Below are 25,486 nucleotides of genomic sequence, written 5' to 3' on the forward strand. Positions count from 1 at the left end.
GGGCGTATCAATAACCAATAGTTGAACGTTTTGCTCGTTTTTTTTATTCAACTGCATTTTTAGCTGGCGTCGAGCAAACGGAATCTTCTGTTTAGCAATATTCCATAAATTCAATCTTAATATTACAAAATGTTATAGTATGATTGTTTGTCCTTTCATGTCAAAATGTATCGACAGGTTAATTTGAATTTTGTATAAGGACGGCTCCCGGATCAAGATCTTTAATAATTTAACCAAACAGTATGTTTCTTTGTTTCTTATATACACACTTTTTATTTATCAATATTTTGTCGATAAGATAGTTTCAAGCACTAATAAAAAACAGCATCATATGGATTTTAACCCAAATCGATTGCCGCATGTTTTGATGAAAGAGTGTTACTACTAAGAATTTTTTTTTTAATTAAATGCACGCTCTCTATGCATTATATAATTTCTCCGAGGCCCTGTCCAATCTATTATTGTTATGGTTCCATATTTTAGAAACTAGCTGTTCTCGTTGCGCAAACGTTTTTAGAACACTATAGTAGTTATACATATTATAACACCTAAGTATAATTATATTTACAATAGTGTTCTGTGTTGGCTCTTGCAGCTACTGACATTGATGTGTAACGTCTAAGTCAAATGAAATATATATTATGGCAATGTGCATTGTCAAATGTCAATTGTGCGTTATCTGCAAACCTGCAGTTATCTGATAAGGTCAAATCAGGCCAAATGCCAACATTATTATTATAAAATATTCCATGTAATAATTATTATAACAGGCTAGACTGAAATAATTGCAGTCAAGCCGTCACAGGAAAAACACCTACGCTGTATTATATAAAGTGGTGGTCGTTATAAAATTATTTTTGTGAGAAAGGATTGTGTTCCTTTTAATATTAATTTAAGTGTTTACTAGTGCTCTTATCATGGCTGAGAAACAATTAAAAAATCGTGTTTGCATTGTAGGTTCAGGAAATTGGTAAGATTTTCCTTGAAAAGTATAATAATGCACTTAGCAGTTAATTAATTTTCGTTTTGTACTGTTTGTTTTGACCTTCGATGACATAACAATTTAAAGATTTATAGTGCTTTTCTGATTTTGTCAGGGGGTCGGCAATTGCAAAGATTGTTGGTAGAAATGCTGCGCGGCTACCAAATTTTGAAGACAGAGTTACCATGTGGGTTTATGAGGAGATAATTGAAGGGAAAAAATTAACAGAAATAATAAATGAAACAAATGAAAACATCAAATACCTTCCAGGACACAAGTTGCCACCAAATGTTGTAAGTTATTTACACCATTCAATGCATAATACATTTTACTTGTCTTTTCATTACATCATTTTGTAATACCTTTCTTTAGATGTTAAGAACGCCACATAGTTTTTGTTTGTAAATAAATGCTTTTGCTAACTGCCTTTTAAATTCTCTTAGTCCAGTGTTATGTTAATTATATACATTAGATCTTAGCAGAACATAATTATTTTTAGTATAATGCTGTTGGTATTTGTTCTATGTATATTTATTTGAATACTCATATAAAATACACTTTTTCATAAAAGTGCTGTGGTTATAAAAATGTGTTTGACAGGTTTTAAATTTTTAATGTTTTGCAATTTCCATTTGTAAAGATAGGTAATATGTACCCATGTAGATTTGATACCATTCAATTTAAGACAAAGTGATAGGTATTATGGAATAACTTTAATTAATTAAAGTATGACCCTTTCAATTGCTGTAAATATATTCAATTAAATATAAGTTTAAATTCCAGTTGACCCTGACAATAATAATATATTGAATTATAATTTAATATTAAGTTAAGTTCTTGAATTTATTTTTTAATGAAGCAGTAGTTAACATTGGAAATTCATATAATATTATTAACTAAATAACTTTGGTTTAACAGATAATAGAGATGAATATATTCTAAGTAATTATAAAAATAATTAAATTCTAATTACTTACATAAAAAAATATAGCTGTTCTGATAAATTATCATGTAGATATTTGAGTTTTTGTATTGTGAATGGTATCCTGTTATATATTATAACTAGCTGACCCGGCAAATGTTGTTTTGCCAAATAAATTATTATTAGTGTATGACCGTTTCTTGGACATTGCAACATTACATTATAATTCTAAAATAAGCATTTTTTTCTAAAATAAACATAGTCTAAGTTAGTCCTTATTACATTAGCAACCTGCCACTAATCACAACATTTCTCTTGACTTTATATTTTTTTTCAGGTTGCAGTCCCAGACCTGGTGGATGCAGCCAAGGATGCAGATCTTTTAATATTTGTTGTGCCACATCAGTTTGTGAGAACTATATGTTCAACACTGCTTGGTAAAATAAAGCCAACTGCTGCAGCACTGTCTTTAATTAAGGTATGCTATTGTTATATAGAACCACATTAGATATAAATTATGTACATAAAAGTAAGCAAGCAATACATCAGATAAAGAATTTTTATTTACATTTACATAATGCTTCTCAAGCATGAAAAATATTTTAACCACTTTAGAAGTCTGTGTATGTTGAAAAGAGAGCAGTATTTGTTTGCCTCTATGGTAGTGGATCACCGCCGCCCACATTATCTTGCAACACCAAAGGAAACAAAGGAGTGTGGCCAGCCTTTAAGAAGGTGTTCACGAAAATTTATTGTTTTAGACGTTACTTTGCGGTAAACCCTAATTATCCAAATGTTATGATCCTTCTTGAGTGTAAATCCGCCAAGATTCGTCTTCAATCAATTCGACATGTGTTTTTTTAAAGGTACCCATGTCATATTGTTCTGGAAACATCGCACAAGTTAGCGTCTATAAGCTGTAAAGATAAAAATCATATTCTCCACATAATGATGCCGTGTAATATTGATCTTAATCGGATGTCACGAGTGTTTATTGTCGTATATTTGGCAGGGCTTCGACATCGCCGAAGGTGGTGGCATTGACCTGATCTCGCACATCATAACACGATGCTTGAAGATTCCCTGCGCGGTACTGATGGGTGCCAATATTGCATCTGAGGTATGTAACACTTACAGGCTCACGAGATAATGTCTTAAGTATCAGAGAGACGGGTATGAAACCGTAAATATAGCTCATTTTTAAAGTGTTTTTTTTAAATATAATTTACTAAATTTATTGTAGTAATAAATAAAATTTGTTGTAACTCAAAAAATATTTAGATTTCAATCAAAATATAAATGAAGTTGATATAAAATTTTTCTCAACTAGCAGTGGGAGGCTCCATTGAACAGGATGCCGCTAGATTATGGGTACCACAACGGCGCCTATTTCTGCCGTGAAGCAGTAATGTGTAAGCATAACTGTGTTTCGGTCTGAAGGGCGCCGTAGCTAGTGAAATTACTAGGCAAATGACACTTAACATTTTACGTCTCAAGGTGACGAGCGCAATTGTAGTGCGGCTCTGAATTTTTGGGTTATTCTAAAATCCTGAGCGGCACTGCATTGTTATAGGCAAAGCGTATCAATTACCATCAGTGATCGTTCTGCTCGTCTCGTCCCTTATTATCATAAAAAAAAAGTATTTATTAAGAAGTTATAATAGTTATCAAGGGAATAAAGTAGAGAAAAACCCCAGATATTCTAGATTAATAAAAAATCATAAATCAAAATAGAAGTTCTAGAAGGTACATTGCAAAGTTTTTCATAAAATATAATTAGCAAATTTTTAAAGGATTATTTAGGGTTTTTATGTAATATTGAAGAATAATTAAACCATTTTTCAATTCACTATGTATTGAAAAATGGTTTAATTATTCTTATTTTATTGTATTTTGATTTGAGCTAATGCTCTTGTTACCAATACTCTAAATAAATAAATAAAAACTTCTTAAGCGCTGTTCAGTTTAGTATTATAATAAAAAAAAAAAAACAGTTAAAGGATCACTGTCAAACTGCCCTTCTAGTATTACTACTCCTATTTCGTAATATACTCTATACGAAACCTCATACCGTAAACACACGACTAGATATTAATTCTTATAACGCGTTTTATAATTACCATCTTCAAACAAGTCAACTTTACTACAGTGAAAACTCTTTGAATAGTTTTATTGACTGCATTGACTACAAAAATTCAATACGAAACTGTATTTTGTGCAAGATGCCAAGCTGTCAACTTTATGTCAATCAAATAATCGAACGGAGCTGCCTAGAGTACCGAGAGAGAGAGAAAAGATGCTTGTTTTAAGCTGAAATACGATCATAGCTTCTGGGTTGGGCAGATTATGCTGCTGTGAATTTTCTAAAAGTTTCAATTCAAACGCCATAGTCTCGATGGGGTGTCGTAAAAAAAATTTGACTGGTTGGCCGCATAGTTAAGTAAGTAATCTAATTTAAAAACGAAACGCATTTAGTTTGTAAAACGAATTTAGAAATCTATTCGTAAGTATATTATATCTATTCATATACTGCGTGAACCAGAAAGGGTATAACATTCCTTCAATGGTACGTTATTTGGGTCATATGCAATAGTATGGTGATGTTTAAGTTTTAATAAATAAATAAAAAAAAAGAAAAAAACTTCCCTACGAAATAAAAATATTGTTTTTCAATCTCTTTTGCTAGACAACCCTAACTTTTAAAGAGACTGCCATTTTTAGGCGGGAATTTATAATCCACGTATAATAAAAATCGTGTAACGCGCGCTTCTTTGTCCTTCTTGCCCATAAAAATAAATCTCATTATCGTCGTAATGAGTTTCACTGAGAGTAGCAAATGTGCTAGAATGTGATTATCATTGATTTAAATACATTTATTGAGTGCAACGCGGGTGTACTTATTCAAAGAATATTTATTTGGTACTTAAATAATTTATTTTACGCTTCGTACGAACTTCGTGAAGTTCGTTTGTCTATTATTTTTAACCGACTTCAAAAAGGAGCAGGTTATCAATTCGATCGGTATTTTTTTTTTATGTATGTACACCGATTACTCTGAGATTTATGATCCGATTTACGTAATTTTTAGTTTGATGCAGAATAGATGCCATTTGGTCCCCTAAAAATTTTATGTAGTTTGGCCTAGTAGTTTTCATTTTATAATTTTTTTTGTTTACCTTGATGATAATTGTTTTGTGTGTACGGCTTTTGTAGGAATTTTCTTTCAGGTTGATTATATACTATGATTATTAACTGACACTAAAAAGTAAAAAATAAAAATAAAAACTACGTTTAAAAAAACCGACTTCAAAAACTGAAAAGTATCAAATAACTAAAATTTTTATTTAATACACCTTTACCTTTAATATTGATAAAATACTATTATTTGTATGTGCTACATATTGATAGCTTTGAAGTCGGTGCCAAGCCAAATGTAATAGTAAGCACCGACACTCGCCACGCGTGACGATAGCTTCGTCTAGAACAAAACAACCCAAGCGGAGAGACACGCGTGGCCAGACAACCTAAATAATTATAGTCAGTAAGCTGTTTCTAATATTAATTTCTAAATAATAATTTGTTCAGGGCTTGGCACCGACTTAAAACCTATCAATAGTTTGCACATATTAATAATAGTATTTTATTAATATTAATGGTAAAGGTGTATTAAATTAAATTTTTAGTTATTTGATACTTTTCAGTTTTTGAAGTCGGTTTTTTTAAACGTAGTTTTTTTATGCCTTGCGAACAATGTTTTAACGTTTTAAAATTACATAAACAAGCTCTCGTTGAATACGCTATAATAAATTAATAAACATTATTATATTACTAGCTGTTGGCCGGGCGCTTCACCTAAACAAAAATTTTTTGTTTACAATAATTATTTCGTTATTCCCTGTTCTTGTAATGAAATAATGCCACAAATAAATAAATAAATGATCTCATAGGATTAAGTAAAAAAAAAACTACGTTTAAAAAAACCAACTTTAAAAACTCAAAAGTATCAAATAATTTAGTAGAGATTAACTTTAATACACCTCTCATGCAAATCTTATATCTTTAATAATAATATTATAATACTATTATTTGTATGTCCTACCTATTGATAAGGTTCAAGCCGGTGCTTGCCCACTTGGGTTGTGTGGTTTTAGACAAATAATAGTATTTTATTAACATTAAAGGTATAACATTTGCTTAAGAGGTGTATTAAATTAAATCTCTGTTAAGTGGCTCCTTCTCATGTCCAAGTTACGTCAGTTGGTGCTGGGGCTGCTGCTTCGACTGCTGAGTGCCGAATACGGCAAGCATCGCAAATATGTTGGTCTCAGTGAGTCATACATCTTTGTGCCGTTTGGTGTCGAGACACTTGGCCCGTGGGGCCCAGAGGCGCGGAGAATGATCAAAATACTATCTTCGCGCATTAATAAGGCTACTGGAAACCCAAGCGCTGGCAGCTATCTTGGGCCTTTGCCCAATCCTGATCCTTTGATCAGCCTAGCTATACAACGCGGAAATGCTGCCAGTATTCTTGGTACGCTTCCACGTAATGATAGTTTTAATTTTATGTAGTCATAGTATTGTTAATATAGTTAAAAGATTTGTTTTGTTTGAATGAATGTAAAATAGTATCGAAGTCGGTTTTTTTAAAGGTAGTTTTATTTTATTTAACTATTTGATGTCATTAATCAGGTAAACTATAGGATTTCGTTGCTTTTTATTGTCATATATTAAACAGTAATTATTTAAAGTATATTGGTAGGCATACGAAAGGTTCCGCGTGCCTTAAACAATATAGATCCCCTATTTCACGTTCTTGTGAGACAATAAAATATCGTGAAGACTGTTTGTTAGCTACGAATCACAGGTAGCCTAACACCCACTTATCGGCAAACGGGTTAATAACTAGCTGACCCAGCAAACGTTGTATTGCCGATATTAAAATCGCGATACAAAAGTAACTGTTGATCGTAGATGGGTGAAAATTAGAAGTTGTATGTATTTTTTAATGCTGACTCATAATCAAACAAATTTAAAAAAAAGATGTCAAAAAAATTTCGTGTGTCCCTTAACATTTAGGGGTATGAAAAATAGATGTTGGCCGATTCTCAGACCTACTCAATATGCTCACAAAATTTCATGAGAATCGATCAAGCCGTTTCGGAGGAGTACGGGAACGAACATTGTGACACGAGAATTTTATTATAGATAATAATTTATAATCAAAACTCAAAAAAATCAAAACCAAACTATTTCAAATTCATTCAAACATTCCGCATCAAACTAAAGAAAAATCACGAAAATCGAATGATAAATCTCAGCGTTATCGGTGTACATACATCAAAAAAATATTATCCGAATTGAGAACCTCCTCCTTTTCGAAGTCGGTTAAAAACAAGAATTACACAAATAATTTTTGAATAAATCCAACGCAATCAAGCAGATGTAAACATTTACCAGTGTGAGGCTCGTTTGCACAGGATGCCGGCTAAATTATGGGTACCACAACGGCGCCTTTTTCTGTCGTGAATCAGTAAATATGTAAGCATTATTGTGTTTCGGTCTGAAGGGCGCCGTAGCTAGTGAAATTACTGGGCAAATAAGCCCTATTACTTAAGGTGGCGAGCACAATTGTAATGCATCTCAGAATATTTGGGTTTTTCAAGAATCCTGAGTGGCATTGCATTATTATTGGGTATCTTATCAAATACCGTCAGCTCAACGCCCTGCTCGTCTCGTCCGTTATTGTCATTAAAAAACTGTCATAGTTTGTTTCTGAAAAGTTCAGTTCACTGAATGCCTCGGAGGTGGGTATAAGCTGTAAATGGATAGGTTTTGGCAGAAATGATTGAGCCTTGTTTGAGAAGTGTCTTGTTTGAAATTTGGATGAATGCCTTTAGCAATATAGATCCCCTACATCTATATAGATAAAAAGCAACGAAATCTTATAGTTTACCTGATTAATGACTTACTTTAAATATTGTTTGTTTTTGGGTTTTTTTTTACAATTACGTGCTAATTAGGAAAAAAACATGAGTTCTGCAAGTGATGAAGGTATATGCTGCACTCCCGATTCAATGAAAATGGAAGCTGAAGCAGCAATTAACAATGTTTTATTATTGTAATGTCAGTTTTTTTCTACTTACCTCACAATCCAGATGTAAAGCAGAGTAGTTAGCTCGGGTGTAAGCATCAATTGCACCCTCGAACTATAGGCGCACGACCGCAGCGAGGGCTGCAATTGATGCCTTACAGCCCTTGGCTACTAATCTACTATTTAAACACACATAATTGAGACCTGTTCGTTCTTTTTTTTTAGCCTTAAGAAAAAAACTGCAGCGGAGATCAATTCTTAACCTCCTCTTTGCTGCCGTTGAAATATGGCAACGGCATGAGACCACCGTTTAGTACTCTGTTATTAAGTTAGCACACAAGACATTAATCTAAGTTATTCACATTGTGTATTTTGAAAAATCTCCCGTGTGAATAGTGCCGGGGGAGCGGGCCGAGTATAATCTTTCTTTATTGCCAAAGCGAGACGGAAGGTAATGACAATGGGTGCCAGTAATAATTAACATTGACATAACTGTGAATGCACTCGGGAACCTACCTTGGTGACATTGCGAACTTATTTTTATCTCGGTTCGCCTTGAGCGAGTGTTACGCGATAATTCTATCACGAGTGTGTCGTGTGCTGTATGTAGGTGCCGATTTAATTGTTGTCTAGCAGGTTCGTTATGTAATATAGCACTTACAATATGCTATTAAATAATGCGTTAAACGGCTTTATCGACTACCCCTATTTGCTAAATACATTTAGTTTAAGAGTACCAGTAAGAATTCCACGTAAGCCTATTACTCCACTTCGTCGAACGATCCTAGGTACCAATACTGCAGTCCCACGGTTATGTAAAATTTTAAATTCTTATAGCCGTAGCTGATATTGACATATTTGCTGATTCCATAGCCAAATTTCGCAAGACCATTTGCACCAACATTGGCAATCTTTAATAATGTTATAATATGAAAAATAATGTAACTGTGTATCACTATGTAACCTACTGATTTATTAATTTAAAAAAAACTGTTTAATTCTTAACATATTCTGTTATTATAATACCTAAAAATTATTATTTCTGTGCATGCTGTGTTTATTTGTAAGTACATAATCACTACATTTAGTTCCTAGTTTTTAGTTCTATTTTTTATATTTGTGTGTATTTTTGTAAGTGATTGTAAATAAACTTAATAAATAAATAAATTAAATTTACTGTACATTACATTTAAAAAGAAGGATGCCCGCTGAGTTTTTTGCGCCCGTTCTTCTCAGAACGGAAGCATACTTTTCCGAATGGGTGGTTTATCTCAATTGTTCGTCTTTGACAGCCTAGCGAAACTCTCTAAGGAAAAGCGATTGTATGAAACATGCAGTCATTGATAAATAAAGAAAGAAAAGAAAATTTCAATGTTTACTTAGGCAGTCCCGCCTATTATTGTTTGGTGTTTGAGTTCAATCGCTGGTCACTCACAAATCGCCTCCTTAGTCTAAGCATACGGACACAGCCACAGTAAAAAAATACGATACGTTTGCAAATTATCGATTGCTCGATGACGTTTAGAAAGATTTTCCATTCCAACGCGCGAGTGTACTATAGTAGCTAAACGACCTTATAAGACATTTATACTTAATGGCATTTTATGCAACAGTTGTAAAAGAGGTAAACACCGCGGGTGGTGTGGGTTGCGCAGAAGAACATCGCAATGAATGACGCCACGACATCCTTACAGCCAACGCTGGAAATGTGAAAATTACAGAATATATCTAGCAGCATTTTAGAAAATTATATTAACAATATTTTTATTAACTTGAAATAAATATTTTTAGTCTAGTAATTTAAACATGGAAATAGTATTAGGTACGTATGTAATGTTGTATCTACTACGTTTTAATTTATATTTGCACGGCACCAAGACAACAGTGCTATTTGGCGCCATTACAAAGAATATATTATAATAGTACAAGTAGCCATTATAAGTACGGTAAACAATGCTTTTTAAGCCATATTAAAATTCAAATATTTTTATTCAAAATAGGATGTGACATAACTTATTGAAAGTCAAAAAAAACTACCACCCATTCCAAAATGCCTCAGGCCTGAGAAGAATGGGCGCAACAAACTCATAGATATAGTCATAAATGACTCAATAAAATATGTACTTATATTATTGATCGTGGATGTATGTATGTATATATATGTATGTATGTATAAATGACAGATAAAAGTAGAGGAGTAGAAAAAATACATTATATATCGGAAATATTACATTTTTTTTAAAAAGCGAAGAGAAATTGCTGATTCGATTTATCTAATTACTAATAAGCATAGCAAACGGTACTTTTGATTCCCCGGACCTTGAGGAAATAGGACTAACCTAACATTGTTCATGTTCATATAGGTAAGACAAACCGCAGACAGAATCAATGTTGTGTGAATTGAATTGTGTGTAGGTCTAGCTGCATTTTCATCTCTATAGCTAATGAAGCAATGGGTATATTTACTCATCACTGGTACAAGTAAGCTTACACTCTTATTTAGTGATCAATGTTTTTGAAACGTGTAGGCATTGTTATGATCATCAAAAAAAAAAACACACACACACACAGCAACACACACGCACACACACACGCACACACACACGCACTCATACACATACACACACACACACATACCTCTTTTTAGTGAGTTTGCTAATTATGTTTAATAATGGATAACCTTTCGGAAGGACCTAGCCTCTGCAACTCAGGGTATCCTATGGCAGAGGGTAGGGCACAAAAACATTTTTTACCACATATTATTAGTTGAATAAAGGATTATTATTATTATTATTATTATTTCTAATTCTAAAGTTGCTATATGTTGTATGTGAAACTTTTAATTAATTCTCCATCGGTCATGTTCGATATTTTTATAAGTTATTTAAACCTACCAGTAAGTTTTCTTTATACATTGTTGAGTGAAGCGAAGCGAAGCTGAGCGGAGCTCCCACCGGGGTTAAATTGTTTCTCGGCCATTTCTGGACCGATTTAAAAAAAAATTGAACTCATAGAAAGATTTCCAAATCTTCTAGGTTATCGTCGAGGCAGAATTTTGAATTTCGACTTGATTCAATTATTATAATTAAAAACTAACATGATTTACAAATTATTCTAAATTAGCACGCGCTATTTATATTTATTTAAAAATTGAGCATAGGTTGGTTTGGATTAATTTTGTTTTGTTTTTGTACACAGACTTAGTTTACCTCGCTTCGCTCAATTATACGCCGCAGCGAAGCGGTATGACAAGCGACTGCGGCATCCTAGTTACTAAATAAATAGACTCCTAAAGCCGTGTTCGTTATAACGCTCATCGAAGGAATTAATCTCATTTTATTTAAAACGTATTTTTAAGCTTTATTCATAATCGTTTGTAAACTAATAACTCTTTCGTTTAAACATTTTGGAGAAAAAACGTGATTTTACTCACAATGTCAAAAAGTTGTCAAACAGATAAACTGGTCAAAAATGTAAACAAAGAAGAATGAAGTTAAATTTACGCGGGAAACTTCAATTATGTTAATGTCACTTGGGAGTATTATCGCCGATATTATTAATGCGTTATGGTGCTCCCACATTGCCGTTAGAAAATGTTTAATAACGTTAGTAAACATTTGTTAGCAAACATTTAATCACAAATAAATTTTCATGTTAGAAAATGTTTAGTAATGTTAGTAAAATGTGTTATCTTTTGTTTGTAAACATTTTATAAGGGTGATGGCGGGATAGGCGGTGCGGTGCGGTGGGGGTTAGAGTACGCAGGTCGCTGCGCGTGGTGTCTCGCTTGTCAGTTCCTTTGTGTCAGCGTGCATCGCTGTGCGTGTGTATTAGTGGTTGCGCGTGCGCCAAGCAATAAAATATGTCCGGTAATTGGAATAACGATGATGTTTACAAACTGATTGAAATGTTTCAAGCAAGAGAAGTACTATGGAACACGATGTCAGAGAGCTACAAAGACCGAAATAAAAAACACGATGCTTGGATGGAAATTGCCAGTGAATTTAATATGGATAAAAAAGTAATTGAAAAAAAGATTCGATCACTCGTAGGTCAATTTAACCGAGAATGTAAATCTAATAAATCTGGTGCAGGAGCTAATGAGTCAAGTAAATGGTTTGCATTTAAAAAACTCATGTTCCTTAAAGGCAAAAATATTCCAAGTTTAACTGTCGATGGAGGGTTGCAGGTGAGTTTTATTTTAACGTCTTTTAATAATATTTAGATGCCCAGTCCAAAAACCCTTCATTTGAAAAATATTCTGCGAATTCTTTTCTTATTTCTTTCCCATCATCTGTCAGGGATTCACATGCTTCAAGTGGTGTTAATTGCTGCTGTTCTAATCTCCATTGTCCATCGATACGTGTACCAGTTACTATGTCATCTCCATCATAGTATTGAGATGGAGCGTAAATCATGCTCGATTCAGTTTTTCTTATAAAATTATGCAGTAGCACGCATGTCATAATTAAAGTAGTAGTTTTTTCTGGATCTAATAATATTGTAGTTCGTAAAACTCTAAATCTGGCTGACAAAATCCCAAATGCGTTCTCTACTGTTCTCCTCGCACGACTCAGTCTATAACTGAAGATTCTTTCCTTAGAATTGCTATCCTGTGGTCCTGGAAAAGGTTTTAATAAGTGTTTTTGTAAAGGGAACGCATCATCTGTTACGAACACATAAGGAAGAGGTTTGTTTCTGCCTGGTAGTGAGCTGTCACTGGGTATTTTTAAACTATTGTCGTTAATTTTATTTCGAAATTTTGTGTTTGCGAAAACTCCGCCATCACTTATGCGTCCTTGGCAGCCAATATTCACGTACAGAAAGTTGTATTCTGCGTCCACTATCGCTAAAAGTACAACGCTGTAAAATCCTTTATAGTTGTAATATTCACTGCCGCTATCAATTGGCTTTTGTATGGCTACGTGCTTTCCATCGATACTTCCTAAGCAATTTGGGAAATTCCATTTTTCTTCAAATGAATTTGCCACGTGTAGCCACTCTTGAGGTGTTGTTGGTATCTGGAACAAAAATAGAAGATTAAGAAATAGGCGCGAAAAATAAATTTATAACTCGTTATTCTAACAAATTTTATTGGATATTTTTATTAAGTATGAAATATTAATAGAATACACTATAAAAAAATATGATTTCAGTTAAGGGTTGTTAAGTAATAGAAAAAGAAAATCGCGGTTATAGATTTTTTTACAATTTTAGCTAATTTGACGCGCCTATAACTTGAAATTATCGTTTAGTTCTATTCTTTCAGGGTAACGAAGAAAACAGAATTGCTTCAGAAAACACTCTCAGTTTGAACGAAACAGGAAATACTGTCACTGATGAAACTACGGGCACGCCTTTCGCCACCCCAAAACCATTTCGGAAAAGAAGACGGCCTGAAGTAGAACAAGATCCAACACAACAAGAAGCTGTAAATATTTTACAAAGAATGTACGAATCTAGAAAAAGCAGGGATGAAAATGACGCATTTGGAGAGTATGTCTCGATGAAACTGAAACAAATAAAAAACAGTCATGCTAAGAATACTGCTCAACATCACATTAACAATATTTTGTACAATGCGACAATGGGACAATATGATTTTCCAACAACCTTTACAGACCCAACCGCTAGTAGTTCCTGGGGATACAACTCTGAACCAAATCTATCCACTTTTTCGGAAAATAATGCTGACTGTAGCTCGAGAGGATACTACACCGCACCGAGTCCCTCGGCTTCATTTGAAACCAGTTCTTCGGATAACTCCAGGACACATACTCGTACCAGCGCAAGAACACAGAGTCCGTCTAATTTATCGGAATCAAGCCAAGATTCGACCCAATCATTAAACGATTTGTTGGAATCAATCAAAAATTAAAAAATACATGTTTGGTTTGTTAAGTATTAAAAAAATTATTAGTAAGGTAAGATAGGTACCTACCTAAAGTATGATTAGATTAGATCATATTAAAAGTAAATAAAAAAATAATTAAAAATGTTGTTTGACTTACCTGTATGTATTCCTTTAAAACCTCATTGAGAGCCTCGCACACTTCTGGTACGATAATAGATATCACTTGGTCTGACAACTTGAACACATTTCCAAGACTTTTATAACTGCTACCAGTTGCCAAAAATCTTAACGTTACCGCAAGTCTTTCCGTCACACTTACAGATTTTCTAAATGTAGTGTCTCGTTTGCCTATTTTTGCCCCAATTAAATTTTGTAGATATTCAAATTCGGAACTGTTCATTCTTATAAAATCTTTTAAGCAACCATCAATACCTAAATCCTTGAGATAGTCTGTGGCACTATATTTTCCTCTAGCTTTTAGCGTTTGGCGCATCCAATAAGAGCGCTTTTTCTTCTTTTTTAAACAAAAAATAAAAGCTATTCCAATGAGCAAATCTTCTTCCATTTTCGTGTAGACGTCCTCAGCCCTCAGAAGGCGAAACCAAACTGCGAGCCAATACTAGATGTTATAAAATGTTTAAACATTTTCCATCAATGTAGGAGCACTTATAACATGTAACAGTTTCTAACAAAGTGCAACAATTGTTAACATTTGTTAGTAAATGTTTTGGTGTTATAAAATGTTTACAAACATTTTATAACGGCAATGTGGGAGCACCATTATGTTCACATTTCCATTTTAGTTAAAGCGGAAACAAATGGATTGAAGTCGATAAGTTCAGATTTATCGAACTTCAATCAACAATCAATTTCATCGCTTTAGATAAGTGTTTTATATTTTTTTTTATGAGAAAATGTCACGAGACCAGCAAGATGTTCACGTGACAGTATATGATGCGCCTGGCCCAAACACCGTAGTGCCTCTAATGATTGTGAGTTGAACCCCAAGTTCTGTGCGGCATCACAAATGCGCTTTGAGATATTAGAAGCTAAGTCTCATTATGCCAGTAATTTCATTAGCTGCGGCGCCTTTCAAAATTGAACGAGGAACTAAACAAAGTTTGCATTGCTATTAAGACGCAGCTGTGGCACCTAGTCGGAATCGTGTGTAATGAAGCCTCCCAAAAATATGGGTATATAAAAACACACATATGTATGGGTATACTGTACGGAACCCTCTACGCGCCAGTCCGACTCGCACTTGGCTAATTTTAACTGGTGTGCCGTGAAACTTTAATGGACAAAAAGTGTGCCGTTAATACCAAAAGATTGATAACGCCTGAACTAGACTAACAGTTTTGTATAATTAGTATAGTAATTTTACTAGTGGGAGGTTCCTTTGCTCAGGATGCCGGCTAGATTATGGGTACCACAACGGCGCCTATTTCTGCCGTGAAGCAGTAATATGTAAGCATTACTGTGTTTCGGTCTGAAGGGCGCCGTAGCTCGTGAAATTACTGGGCAGATGAGACTTAACATCTTACGTCTCAAGGTGAGAATTTTGGGGTTTTCCAAGAATCCTGAGCGGCATTGTAATGGGCAGGGCGTATCAATTACCATCAGCTGAACCTCTTGCTCGTCTCGTCCCTTATTTTTATAAAAGACATAGGAATAAGTAGTTTAGGGTGTAAATAAACAAATTATGCTGGTGCGTCAGGTGGCCGAGGAGAAGTTCTGCGAGACAACGATCGGGTGCCGCGACGTGATGCTGGCGCCCACCATGCGCGACATCATCCAGACAGACTACTTCCGGGTCGTGGTCGTGGATGACGAGGACGCGGTCGAGATCTGCGGCGCTCTCAAGGTAACGTTACATTCACTATTTGTCCCAATTTGTTATCGCCATGTCATGTCATATTGTTCTCGCACAAGGAAGATCATTCCATACATACTCTTCAAAAGCACTAATCAAGAATGCCTTGCGTTTGGATATTGTATTTGGTAAACTGAAGTATGTCTGATGACGTCACGCAAACGTTAATAATCAACTTCCGGGGGTAAACTGCTAAATGGTTCGTTGCCCTTCTTCATTTTGTATCACATCCATATGTTTATTTTTTAAGTTCACATCTTTTCTTTTATCGTTGAGTAGGAGGAGGTCAAACGAGAGTATTTGTCATCTAGTGTTAATTGATCACCGTCGCCCACATTCTCTTGCTACACCAGTGGAATCAAAGGAGCGTTGCCAGTCTTTAAGGAATGTGTACTCGCTTTTTTTGAAGGTACCCATGGCGTATCGTCTCCGAAACACCGCACAAAGAAGCTTATTCCACAGCTTGGTTGTACGTGGATAAAAGTTCCTTGAAAACCACACTGTGTAGGAACGCCTAACATCAAGATGGTCGGGACGATATTCTTACTTTAATATCGAGAATCAATATAATAAATAAACTCAATCCATACAAGATAGTAACTAAATGGATTTATTGCATTTTATCTACAGACGACATACAGTTTTATTATTGAATAAAATGATTAAATTCAATTGAGTGATAAATGAATCAATGTTATTGATCGTAATTCAAATCATGATGCCGTTATACGATAAGTTTTTATTAAATAATATATTTTTTACAAATATTATAGTATCTATAATTGTATTTATAGGTAAGTCGATGCTGGCGGGTGTGTTTATGGTCCCTGACAGCTTGTCTTTACAGACTAGATGTCAAGATTATTATTACTAATATAATTAATATAATATCGGCACGGTTTCCAATAGAGCCCGGTTTGTCCTTAGCCGTCTTTATCCACTTGTGTGCAAGCGAAGCAAACTACCGCTCAGACACAAGGTGTCATTGTACAAGAACATCGTACACTGCCTATATGTACATTGCCACTGGAGCGCCGTCGTTAGTTCGTAACGTAGATTAGTAGTAGATAGATCCATTGCGATATTGAGCTGCCGACCATCGCTCAACACTTCAAGGAGATATCGCTATTTTGAAAAGGTGGCCAAGCACCATCTTGGTGAGGGAGGCATGTTCTTACGGAGTGGAACCTGGACCAAAGTCTCAACCAACAGAGGCGAACACGACTACTCTATGTATATTACTATCGCGAACGCGAACTCGACACCAACACCATCACCGACACTGACACTAAACCAAACACACCGCCCTCGGAGACGTGGGCGTGGCCATGTACAACAAACCACTGGCACTCGTCACGACGATTGCCAGCGGCCATTTATATTATACAAGTCAAACATTTTGTTAGTAGCCCGACGAGATAGTCCTCGTCACTCACACTCACATTACATATCCCACACCTGCAATAACGAATACTCACTCACCTATACACACAAACATATTCACACATAATCACAAACACCAATCCATACACCGCACTCGTCGATGAGTGCAAAATCTCTGCTAATCTAGAGTCCATTGCAATAACAGATATTATATTAGATCGTTAGTGGTCTTCTCTCCATCTAGCCTAGCGAGTCGGTCCGAAGTTCGAGTCTCCTTCCAAGATGCCCCGCGCCTGTGAGCTATATTTTCGGCCTCCAAGGCCCCCAAATATCACAAATATTCGAGTAGGCGGAAAATATATTGTATACATACTTATCTTTGTGATTTGTCCGAAGCATTTGTCTGCGTCCACCATGAAACTTTACTCCTAAAAGTAAAGCATTATGGAGTAAAAAATAGAGTCCTAAATCTGTTAAAATCATATTTAAGCGAAGGCGTTCAGATATAAATGGCAAACGGTCTTCGGGTAAACCTGTAGGAATATGTGTTCCGCAGGGTTCTGTTCTCGGTCCTTTCTTGTTTCTTATATATATTAACGATCTACCGTTTGTGGTAGATGATAGCCGTGAGATTGTATTGTTTGCTGATGATAATTCACTTATTTTTAAAGTGAAGCGACGTGCAGATATTGATGACGAGGTAAACAATGCACTCTCAAATTTAGTGCGTTAGTTTGAGACGAATAATCTGCACTTCAACAGTATAAAACCAAAGTATTTACGGTTCTTTACACCAAAAACAGCGGAGGTACAAACCAACGTACTTATAAATGACCAGAGATTGAAACTTGTGGACACTACGGTCTTCTTGGGTATCACGTTAGATAAAAAGCTTCGGTAGGGTCCACATATTGCCAAACTAGCAAATAGACTCAGCTCTGCGGCATATGCCGTTAGAAAGATTAGAAGAGTACACGAATGTTGCGACCGCTAAATTAGTGTACTTCAGTTATTTTCACAGCATCATGACGTACGATATTTTACTATGGGGTCATGCTGCTGAGTGCATACATTAATATAGTGTTTGCTCTGCAAAAGAGGTAATAGACAGTCTCTCAAAGGAAAATTTAAAGAAATAAATATTATGACTGTTCATTGTCAGTACATTTATGTAAATTTTAAATATGTTCACAAAAATCGTCACATTTTTGCTCTTTATAGTGATTTTCATTATTATAACACTAGAAATAAGGGATTGCTTGTAACTAATTCTAGTAGGCTTCATAAGATACATAATAGTTTTAAGTGGTTAGTTTTAATGTATAACACTTTTATAATAAAGTCCCATCCACTGTTCAGGCATTATCTATAAATAAATTTAAATGTTTTATTAAAAAAAGGCTCTGTCTTAAATCTGGGACTAGATTATGATTATTTTATAGCAATAGCAATGACTGTAGACTATTGTATATTTTTATTGAAAAGAGCGCAAAAAAAGATTGCTGGAAGAGTTTCTTGCGCCGCTTCTTCCCTCTTAGAGCGTCATTTGTTTCCGAAGCGGTAGTAGTATAGTAGTATCTAGTACATTAGAAATGACATCAAAAAGAATTCTAAAAGAATCAATTTTGAGAAAATAATTGCCTTTTATGCCTTTTTATCTCTGATGAGTGGATTGATTTTTCCTTCAAGGAATGGCAAAGGTACACCTATACACCCAACACGGGAAAATTTAAAATTACAAAATATACCTAGCAGCATCTTGGCAAATTATATTAACAATGCTTTATTTCTGAAGTTGACATTAAAATCTCTAGTCTAATCGTGGCTGTATACATGACAGATAATAGTAGAGGAGTGGAAATGAAGATTTTAGATCTTTAGTGATATTGTTGTAGAACATAGTTGCGGTGGGTGCGGGCTTTGTGGATGGACTCGGGTTCGGCGACAACACAAAGGCTGCCGTAATCCGGCTGGGACTCATGGAGATGATCAAGTTCGTGGATGTGTTCTACCCGGGCAGCAAGCTCAGCACCTTCTTCGAGTCCTGCGGCGTTGCTGACTTGATCACCACCTGCTACGGTAGGTTCATCACTCGCTGATTATCACTCAATAATGTCATTACTGGCTAAACCTGCCATTATTATTGCAAAAATCTCTCTTCAGTAATAGTTTTCCTGTTTTGGAATTTTTATTTCTCAGACTATTCACTTGCGTTATTTTTAACATTTATTTAATTTGATTTACTTTTCATCTATTAAGCAGTTCGGGAAGGTTGCTTCTTACTAGAATAGAATGTATTAAGTTATTTATTTGCGCTTTATACTAATAAATTTAAATTGTTGGAAAAACGTGAAAAACATATACTAATTTGGGTGGGTAGTAGTAATGAAATTTAACTATAATATGTACTAATATATTAGTTTTTTTTACAAAGAACATGTTTATGGCGTATTATAAATAGGTACATAAAAACCAATAAAAACAAATGATTTTCACATTTATTCTAAAAAATATCTATTTGTCAGCTTTTTGTAAGAAAGGACTGTCTCAAACAAAATAAAACACACAATACAAATAGTTTAAGCCTAGTTTTATAGCTGATCAATAGCTTCTTGATGATAGTCATCATCAATTATTTAAAATTTAAAAGCATTCTATTGCTACACATAAAATCATATGCATGGAGTTAAATGGTAAATGGGTGGTAGTTTTTGACGTGAATAACTAATTTTAAATCCTATTTTTAATAAAAGTAATTTATTTTGAGTTTGAGTTTGAAAAGCCGCGCGCCAAAATACCGTTGATCTTAGACCATAGACAAACAATATACTACCGTCATAGACAAACGAATCGTAGAGGAGAAGACAACATCTCTAACGGAGATACCGCAAAATACAGTACAGCGAATCTATTGTTACTGCAACCGATTTTGACTGACGAGTAGTGAGTGAACCGTCAGCCACGCTTGTAATGACAAGCTTCTTCGACTTAAGGGTTCCATAGTTAAATGGTGAAAAACGGAATCGTTATAGATTCGTTATGTCTGTCTGTCTGTATGTCTGTGTACGTCACAGCCACTTTTTTCCAAAACTATAAGAACTATGCTGTTGAAACTTCGTAAGTAGATGTATTCTGTGAACCGCATTAACATTTTATGCAAAAATAGAAAAAAGAAACAATTAATTTTGGGGGTTAGAATATCTATAGATAGGTGTTTAAAAATGATATTGAGGTTTCTAATATAATATTTTCTAAACTGAATAGTTTGCGCGAGAGACACTTCCAATGTGGTAAAATGGGTGCCCCCCCCCCCCCCCCCTGTAACTCCTAAAATAAGAGACTGATAAAACTAAAAAAAATATGATGTACATTACCATGCAAACTTCCATGGTTTGAACGAGATCTAGTAAGTAGTTTTTTTTATTACGTATTAATGATGAGAGCCCATTTGCACTGTACTATTTTCAGCAGAGATTTTTTGCCTTTTCCATTTAATATAATTTTCCTCTCTATATAACATTTATATTATGTTACTTGCTGCTACGGAACCCTTCATGGCCAAGTCCGACACGCACTTGGCCGCTTTTTTGAATATGTTTTAAACCACTAGCTAACGCACATATTGACAGATCTAATTGATCACGCATTTTCGGACTGTCAAGTCTTCTTATATACGCACGTTTATTCTTAGTCTATGTATTAGACACAGAGAACCGGTACCATAAGGTTAAGATCAGATAGGGTTTGTGGTTGCTTCGCCGTTGAACTTCTTTATTTTTTTAAACGACTTCCAAAAGGAGGAGGTTATCAATTCGATCGGTATATTTTTTATAAAATTGATGTATGTACACCGATTACTTAATTACTTACTTACGATTTACGTAATTCTTTAGTTCTATGCAAAAACGATGCCATTTGGTCCCATAAAAATTTTATATATGTAGTTTGGCCCAGTGGTTTTCATTTTATGAACATTTTTTATGATTTTTTTTTTATCTCGATGATATAATTATTGTTTTTTGTGTACGGCTTTTTAGGAGTTTTCATTCAGGGTGATTATATATTAGAAATATTAACTGACACTAAAAAGTAAAAAATAAAAAAAAAAACGACTTCAAAAACTGAAAAGTATCTAATAACTAAAAATTTAATTTACTACACCTTTAGCTTTAATATTATTATAAGTATGTGCTACATATTGATAGCTTTGAAGTCGGTGCCAAGCCAAATTTAATAGTAAGTACCTACACTCGACACGCGTGACTTTGAGCGGGATAGCTTCGTCCAGAACAAAACAACCCAGGCGGACTGACACACGTGGCAAGACAACCTTAATAATTACAGTATGTAAGCTGTTTATAATATTAAGTTTTATTTTGTTTAGGGCTTGGCACCGAATTAAGACTTATCAATAGGTAGCACATATAAATAATAGAATTTTAATTACAAACTTTCTTACAAAACAATCGTGTAGACAGTGCAGGAAAACCTATTGATAGACGTATTGTTATTTACTGTTTTCGATCAATAATTAATCAGCATGTATCTAACATAAAAAGCAATTGATCCCTTACACCATACAATATTCCATAATAGAGTCGATAGGGCGATAACAGAATATGTTATCTAACGCGGCAGTAAGCCCGCCATCACACGTATCTCAATAGGGCTTATCGACGTGGTTAATACGTATAATGTTATTTATAAATAACTACTGGGATCTCTTACTTTGTTATGCAACTATTTCCAGTATGTTAATTTTCTTTGAAATTTGATTTGAAAAGGTAATCTTTAAGGTCAAAGCTGTGTCCACTGCAATTTGATGCACCTAAGTATCATCATATCTGCCGAAAGACGTCCACTGCAGGATAAAGGCATCTCAGGGCGGTTTGTGGAGCCGGCCCCCTAGCTTCTTGTCGACCTTTTTTTAAAAAAAAAATGAAAATTCTACCGCTATGAAAATATATATTATAAATATAAAAAAGTGCTTCTATACTTCAAATGAATTTTTAAATACAAAATGAATTATTAGGTAGTCTGTAGTGTAGTAGTCGGTAGTGTAAATTATTTACTTTTATGACATTGAATTTGTTAACATTAAACATAGGTACTAAATGGATTATTAAATTACTTACGTCTTATATTATAATATCATTAAATTGAAATTCTATAAATATTAATGATAGCGTTGTAAAATCCGACATGCTTCAGTATAACAGTAGTGTGTAGGTATTTAGACAATTTTATAACATATTTTGCATGTCAATTGACGAAACATATTGGATTATCAATAATATTATGTTAACATCTTAAGTACAATGTTTCTTGTAAATAAAATTTCATTTCATTTTATGATGATCGGGTTTTTCTATAATCATCACGCTTGGCAGTCATGGTGATGCTGTTTCGGAGAGATGCTGCTCCCCATCCTCCGTTATTTGTATTCCTTAGTCGTCTCTTACGACACCACAAATTCCTGGGGAACATTCTTTACCTCAAAATCTCCTTCAAACTGAACACAAATATAGCTCCTGAAGGATGCAAAGACGACACGGTACTCATCTAGCGGGCACGTCTTAGAAAGAAGTCGCTTGGTTTATCGCAGTCAGATCACAAACAAAACTATATCTTATACCTTTAAACGAGCAATTATTCATATAATCTGAATCTCGGAAACGACAAAGGTAAATTTCGCCTCTATTTACAAGAGTATAACAGCTCAGATTGGACATTGGGTGATCCGGAAAGCAGCCAGATGTCCTATTAGTTCTTTTTTGTCCAAATTTGTACATGCTTAACAATGCGAGCAAGGCTCCGTCATCCGGATATTGTCTCATTAAATAATTACCGTGGTCCCACTTTTGTAAACAACGCAGACGGAGTTGGTCGTCAAGTATAAAATTAATGCCAAAACATGCATTCCACTAGCCCAACATTTTAAACCAAATATTTCGATTATTATAAGTAGTAATTTTATTAAACAATAAAATATAACCAAAGTTGAACTGTAATTCTACAAAACCACGTTATAAAGTGACTTTATAAAGGCTTAAACTAAGCGCTTTTGAATCGTCGATTAAATATTCCTTTTAAATTATTGAATCTGCATATGTTAGGAAAAAGAAGAACATACAAGAGACATAACGGCCACTCTTTTCAATTAATAGATTATTTTACATTGGCTTTAATATACAAATACATAACAAATTAGCATTAAATATGTGAATCGTGTTTAAATAATATCAAATATATCATAAAAAGTAATAAAGAATAAATTGTATAAATATAAATTATCGTATATTGGATGCATCGACCTTTAGAGCTTGAATTCATTGTTTGTGTAAGGATGCTTCATGAACATGAGGGTCGTGATAACCGTCTTAATTAGTAATCGCATCCAATAAATACAATGATTTATTAAGTAATATCTGGACGACCGAGCCTTGCTCGGATTTTTAAAAATCTAATGTTATTGTAGCTGTTTCTCATTAAAACACGGATAAAATTACATTTTTTTTAATTGAAACCTAGCTAGATCGTATTCTCGCCCCCGAAACTACCTGTATACTAAATTTCATTAAAATCGTTGGAGCCGTTTCCGAGATTCAGATTATATATTATATATAAAAATTGCTCGCTTAAAGATATTAGATTAATAAGTAAGGTCTGAGTAACTAGAAATCTCAGAAAGGACACACCCTCCAACGCAATTTTTTTTTATAAAATGTGAAGTATTCGCCAGGTGGTAGGAATCGTCGCGTGGCTGAAGCGTTCGTGAAGACGGGCCGCTCCATCAAGGAACTGGAGGACGAGATGCTGAACGGACAGAAGCTTCAGGGACCCATCACCGCCGAGGAGGTGAACCATATGCTCGCCAACAAGAATATGGAGAACAAGTGAGTTAACACAGAGCCAACTAACCAATCAAACGTATGAAGGCATAAAAAGGCATTTATTTTCTCATAATTGATACCTTTAGAAATATTTTTGATATCACTTCAAACACTACCAACGCTTTGCTTTGATAGAGAAGAAACAGCACTATTTTTAATATAATAGACATAATATACCAAAGATATACAAAACTCCCGTTTGGGTATTATTTTTATATTGTAACTAGCTGGAGTAAAAATGCTTATCATGTATTATGGAACAAGCATCAGCCTGCAAGATTTTATATTGTTACGAAGGTCGAATTTTCGCGACAGTCACAGAGCCGAATACCGAAGAACAGAACAGTCACAGAATAGGCACCGACTGGTCTAAAGGAGTCTCGACCTTACGACTTACACACTTAGGTCAGGTGTCATATTTTTATACACGACATAATATCTAGCTGTTCTTAAACTACCACACATGAATGTTTGAAAAAGCCAAAAATTCTGAGCGGCACTTAAATTGCGCTCGTCGCCTTGAAACATAAGTTGTTAAGTCTCATTTGCCCTGTATTTTCACTAGCCAAGGCACCCTTGTGTTACCCATAATCTAGCTGGCATGTTGTGCAAACAAACATCCCACTGGTAAACGCCCTTAGTCGCCTCTTACGACACCCTTGGGTCTGGGACTTCCCTATTCTTTTTATGCTCCGGGGAAACACAGGCAAGATGTGCCCTGTGAACACAACATTTACTAACACGGTTTTACCAAGTCCGATGAACATAAGATTCGGCAAAACGTGAATCCACGAAGCGTAAAGTAACGTGTCCTATTAATATATATTTAAACTTGACTGGCGTCGAAATGTGTGTCTGTTACGATATAGAGGTCAGACGTAAATTGTGCTGGCACTGTGTTTGGCACAGTGGATTGACAATGTTAAGGTCAATGAATATTGATAAGATGTTTGAGTGTATTGTTATCGCGCGATTTGAAATTGATGTTACTGTCAAGCTAATAATATAACATTTGCATTTGCTCTTGCTAATTTTATATCCAGTTTTGTTTTCATCAGTTTATTCAGCGTTTAGTTAATCCATATATCCACGTTAAGCGAGGAGGGGGCTAATGAAATGTGACAAGGGGGTATTTTTTATTTTAAAATCTTAAATACTAAAAGTCGAAAGTTTCAAATAAACCAAACACTTAAGTATATTACTAACTTGATCGTAAGGACCCTTAATTTATAGGGCTTATGTAGGTTTTAGCCGTTGGCGAGCAGCATCTCTTTGAGGACCGCTGTCCTCCTAGGCCAACGGTCCTCGACACTATCCTAAACAAACGCGAAACATAGCGACACTAGGCCGCTTCCTCACGCCGGTATTCTGTGCAAGCAAGATAATAACTGCTACCAACCGTCAACGGTTCTGTTTCTTCCCACTTGCTCGTAAGGGAATTGAACACACACGTGCATAATAATTGTTGCCATCATTAATTGCATAACC

General features: G+C 34.7%; 3 protein-coding genes across 6 annotated transcripts in view; 2 read left to right on the forward strand and 1 right to left on the reverse strand.

Moving 5' to 3' along the window:
* The first annotated feature begins 674 nt into the window (after nucleotides 1-674).
* The window catches only part of LOC126976818 (glycerol-3-phosphate dehydrogenase [NAD(+)], cytoplasmic), a 39,342-nt gene continuing 14,530 nt past the window's right edge, over nucleotides 675-25,486 (forward strand). For all 4 annotated transcript variants that reach the window (XM_050825431.1, XM_050825435.1, XM_050825432.1 and 1 more), the window contains exons 1-7: nucleotides 675-970; nucleotides 1,098-1,275; nucleotides 2,242-2,382; nucleotides 2,917-3,024; nucleotides 15,567-15,713; nucleotides 19,001-19,184; nucleotides 23,848-24,001. In XM_050825431.1, the coding sequence (XP_050681388.1) occupies nucleotides 918-970; nucleotides 1,098-1,275; nucleotides 2,242-2,382; nucleotides 2,917-3,024; nucleotides 15,567-15,713; nucleotides 19,001-19,184; nucleotides 23,848-24,001 (965 nt within the window). In that variant the 5' untranslated portion in view covers nucleotides 675-917. The remainder of the gene's footprint in view (nucleotides 971-1,097; nucleotides 1,276-2,241; nucleotides 2,383-2,916; nucleotides 3,025-15,566; nucleotides 15,714-19,000; nucleotides 19,185-23,847; nucleotides 24,002-25,486) is intronic.
* LOC126976829 (uncharacterized) lies at nucleotides 11,557-13,991 on the forward strand. Its single transcript, XM_050825454.1, has 2 exons — nucleotides 11,557-12,184; nucleotides 13,265-13,991. Exons 1-2 carry the CDS (start codon nucleotides 11,858-11,860, stop codon nucleotides 13,871-13,873), a joined length of 936 nt encoding a protein of 311 aa, XP_050681411.1. The 5' UTR covers nucleotides 11,557-11,857; the 3' UTR covers nucleotides 13,874-13,991.
* Nucleotides 11,977-14,634, reverse strand: LOC126976809 (putative nuclease HARBI1). The gene is made up of 2 exons (XM_050825418.1): nucleotides 14,007-14,634; nucleotides 11,977-13,016 (listed from the first exon to the last, which is right to left on the reverse strand). The coding sequence occupies exons 1-2, from the start codon at nucleotides 14,412-14,414 to the stop codon at nucleotides 12,207-12,209; spliced, it is 1,218 nt and encodes a 405-aa protein (XP_050681375.1). The 5' UTR covers nucleotides 14,415-14,634; the 3' UTR covers nucleotides 11,977-12,206.

Source organism: Leptidea sinapis, chromosome 42 (genome assembly GCF_905404315.1).
Source record: "Leptidea sinapis chromosome 42, ilLepSina1.1, whole genome shotgun sequence".
NCBI classification, from domain to species: domain Eukaryota; kingdom Metazoa; phylum Arthropoda; class Insecta; order Lepidoptera; family Pieridae; genus Leptidea; species Leptidea sinapis.

What these genes read in the sequence shown, in the direction of transcription:
- LOC126976829 (XM_050825454.1), top strand. Translation starts at nt 11,858, where the DNA reads ATGTCCGGTAATTGGAATAACGATGATGTTTACAAACTGATTGAAATG. An exon ending in CTGTCGATGGAGGGTTGCAG is followed by an intron (nt 12,185 to 13,264) that starts GTGAGTTTTATT and finishes CTATTCTTTCAG; the next exon opens with GGTAACGAAGAAAACAGAAT.
- LOC126976809 (XM_050825418.1), bottom strand. Translation starts at nt 14,414, where the DNA reads ATGGAAGAAGATTTGCTCATTGGAATAGCTTTTATTTTTTGTTTAAAA. An exon ending in TTTTAAAGGAATACATACAG is followed by an intron (nt 13,017 to 14,006) that starts GTAAGTCAAACA and finishes TTTTTGTTCCAG; the next exon opens with ATACCAACAACACCTCAAGA.